This window comes from Crocodylus porosus, unplaced genomic scaffold (assembly GCF_001723895.1).
Source record: "Crocodylus porosus isolate Cpor-Errol unplaced genomic scaffold, CroPor_comp1, whole genome shotgun sequence".
NCBI classification, from domain to species: domain Eukaryota; kingdom Metazoa; phylum Chordata; order Crocodylia; family Crocodylidae; genus Crocodylus; species Crocodylus porosus.
In genome coordinates, this window is record NW_017728932.1 from 15615187 (window position 1) to 15617847 (window position 2661).

General features: G+C 59.8%; 1 protein-coding gene across 1 annotated transcript in view; it reads left to right on the plus strand.

Moving 5' to 3' along the window:
* Nucleotides 1-188: 188 nt before the first annotated feature.
* The window catches only part of LOC109316946 (multidrug and toxin extrusion protein 1-like), a gene marked incomplete at its 5' end in the record, with an annotated part of 10142 nt that continues 7669 nt past the window's right edge, over nt 189-2661 (plus strand). The window contains 4 exons of the mRNA XM_019545316.1: nt 189-536; nt 1264-1365; nt 1594-1662; nt 2402-2550. Coding sequence (XP_019400861.1) covers nt 189-536; nt 1264-1365; nt 1594-1662; nt 2402-2550 — 668 coding nt within the window. The remainder of the gene's footprint in view (nt 537-1263; nt 1366-1593; nt 1663-2401; nt 2551-2661) is intronic.

The following is a 2661-nucleotide window of genomic DNA, read 5'->3' on the forward strand; positions in this document are numbered from 1 at the left end:
ACCGAGCCCTGCGGGACCCCACTGCCCACACCCCACCGGACTGTGCAGTCATCCAAGTCACAGCCCCTTAACTTGTTCACCAGTATGGGGTGGGATACCGTGTCAAAGGCCTTCCTGAAGTCATGCCGCCCAACACGCAACCCGGACCCCTCGCCCCAGCTTCCTGCCATTCCTCCAGAGCCTCGTAATCAGTCATCGCCCCCGCGGCTCGTGCCAGGACGAGGGAGGTGGTGGACTGGACAGCCATCCAGCCGTGCAGCAGTTCACACCGCTGCGGTTACATATTGTTTGCCCTCCTAGGTCGAGCGGATCACGCAGGTTTAACCAAGTGCCAAGGTGAAAAGCAGGGTCATTCACTGCCCGGGCAGAGAGGCAGCATGAAGCCCACAGTCCCTGCCGGCGAGGGCCCTCTCAGAGATGCCGCGAGCACCGCCCTGCCCGTTTCGGCTCCTGGCACCTACAGGAAAGGCTGTCCCTGGATTCCCAGCAACTTCTGGGGGGAGGCGAAGAGGCTGCTGGCGCTGGCAGGGCCGCTGGTAAGGGCAGCGGGCGGCCAGCGCCTGGCGTTCCCGCTGGCTGAGCGCTCGTGCTCCCTGTATCGGTTACGTGGAGCCTGGGAACGAGTCAGGTTCCTGCTGCCCTTCCTCTGCGGGGTCCTGGTGTGAGGCTCTCCTCCCTTTTGCGGCAGGCTCCTGTGCTGTCCTAGCAAAGGGCAAACGGAGAGGCAAAATGGAGGCTCAAACGTTCAGATGGTGCGGGGCCATGATGCCTCCCTGGCTGGGCACACTCACGCACACAGGGATGGAGACAGCAGCCCGCCGTGCCTGTGCACACCCGGGCCCAGCGCAGCTACTCTAGATTTACGCAGGTGGGGCAGAGATGGGAATCGGGGGCCCGCACATTTGCGGGTCCTGAATAGCAGCAGTCCTCGGAGGCAGCAGAGCAGAATGGAGATGCGGCTATAACCAGATCACTGACCGTCACCGACTTTGCAACACAGCCACATCCTCAAAGCGGGTCTGGCAGAGAATTTCCAGAGAGAGAAACCCAAGACCCACTTGACCTAGCGGGGATTTGAATCGGCTAGGATCAGACTTCAGCAAACCCGCAGGGGTGCCACGCACAGCCTTGTTTGCCCTTCAGCACAATACACGAAAGCCTGCCCTTCGCAGCCTCTCTGCACGTTTGTTCCTCAGATGCAAATTCCCCTCCAGCCTGCAGTCACCACGGCCTGTTTTTTTCCCCCCTCTCCCTTCAATCCAGACCCTGATCCAGCTGCTGGTCTTTATGATCCATATTGTGAGCTCTATATTCTGCGGCCATCTGGGCAAGGTTGAGCTGGCTGCCGTCACGCTTGCAATCGCTGTAAGTATTCTCGCTCAAGGCTTTCCATAGTCCACGTTTCACGCCAGCTCCGGCGTCTCCCATACGTTAGCAATGAAGCGGTGGGGAGCTGCTGGCTGAGGAGCTGACAACGGGCTGGGACAGAGGGCCCTTTCCTTCTGCTTTCACAAGCAGCCGTGGGGTGAAACTTGTGATCACCAGACAGGTACGTTTTTGCATCCTCTCACTGTTTTATCCTTCTGTTTCCAGGTTATAAATGTTCTCGGCATCTCTGTGGGGTACGGCTTAACAGCTGCATGCGACACATTAATGTCACAGGTAGGGAATAGCTGCTGATCGCCAACCCCTCTTCTTTAGAGAGGCTGGGAGCATTTAACGTTAGCGGGATCAAATTAGCTCCCCTATTACACAGGGCTGTTAAACTGGTGGCTAAAAGCTTCTGTAAGGCGCAGAGCCCAGCTGGCCTTAGACACTCAGGGCTGGGTACGTTTTGCCCCTCGGGGTACGCGCAGGAGCGGACTCCATCCAGGGATCGCAAAGGAGGAGTTAACTGATTGCCTAAGCACTGGCTCTGAAGTGCCTGGCTGCCCCGAGCGATGGGCAAAGTCCCTCCACGGCTGGATTCATATCTTCACCTCTCAGGAATGAACCGAGGCTCACGCCTGCATCACGAGGCTGTAATGCTGTCCAGGAGCAGGCACCGAGCCCAGGACTTTGGGATGGAAAGCCTGAGCTCCTCACGGCTTGAGCTAAAGGAGCTGGGTCTGGGCCCTCCAGGCTGGACAAACTCCTGAGCCTCTGCAGCGAGTCTGGCCACCAGAAGGGAACAAGAGCTCTTAAAGGGGGTCGTCTCCCGTGCCTTGCAAAGCCCCCCTTCCACATGCTTTTCATGATGCTGAAGGACCCCTGTGCTGCAGCGGGCACTGGCTGGCACCTCGCCCCCCGCACGGCTCTGCCGTTCTTCCATGCGGGCTGCTTCCCTGCGGCCGGCGCGGTCAGGCATGCCTTTTTCAAGGGAGTGACATTAACTCCCAGGCTTGGCCCTCTTGCTCTGCAGACGTACGGCGGCAAGAACATGAAGCAGGTGGGCGTCATCCTGCAGCGCGGCACCCTCATCGTGCTGCTTTGCTGCTTCCCCTGCTGGGCTGTCTTCATCAACACCGAGCAGATCCTGCTGCTGGTCCGGCAGGACCCGGAGGTCTCCAGGTCGGGTGCCGAGTCCAGCCGCGGCAGGCACAGGATGCAGCCGCAAGCTCTGCAAGGGACCGAGGCTGCGACTGCCTGCAGTTACCCGCTGGGCTCTGCCCCCGGCCAGGC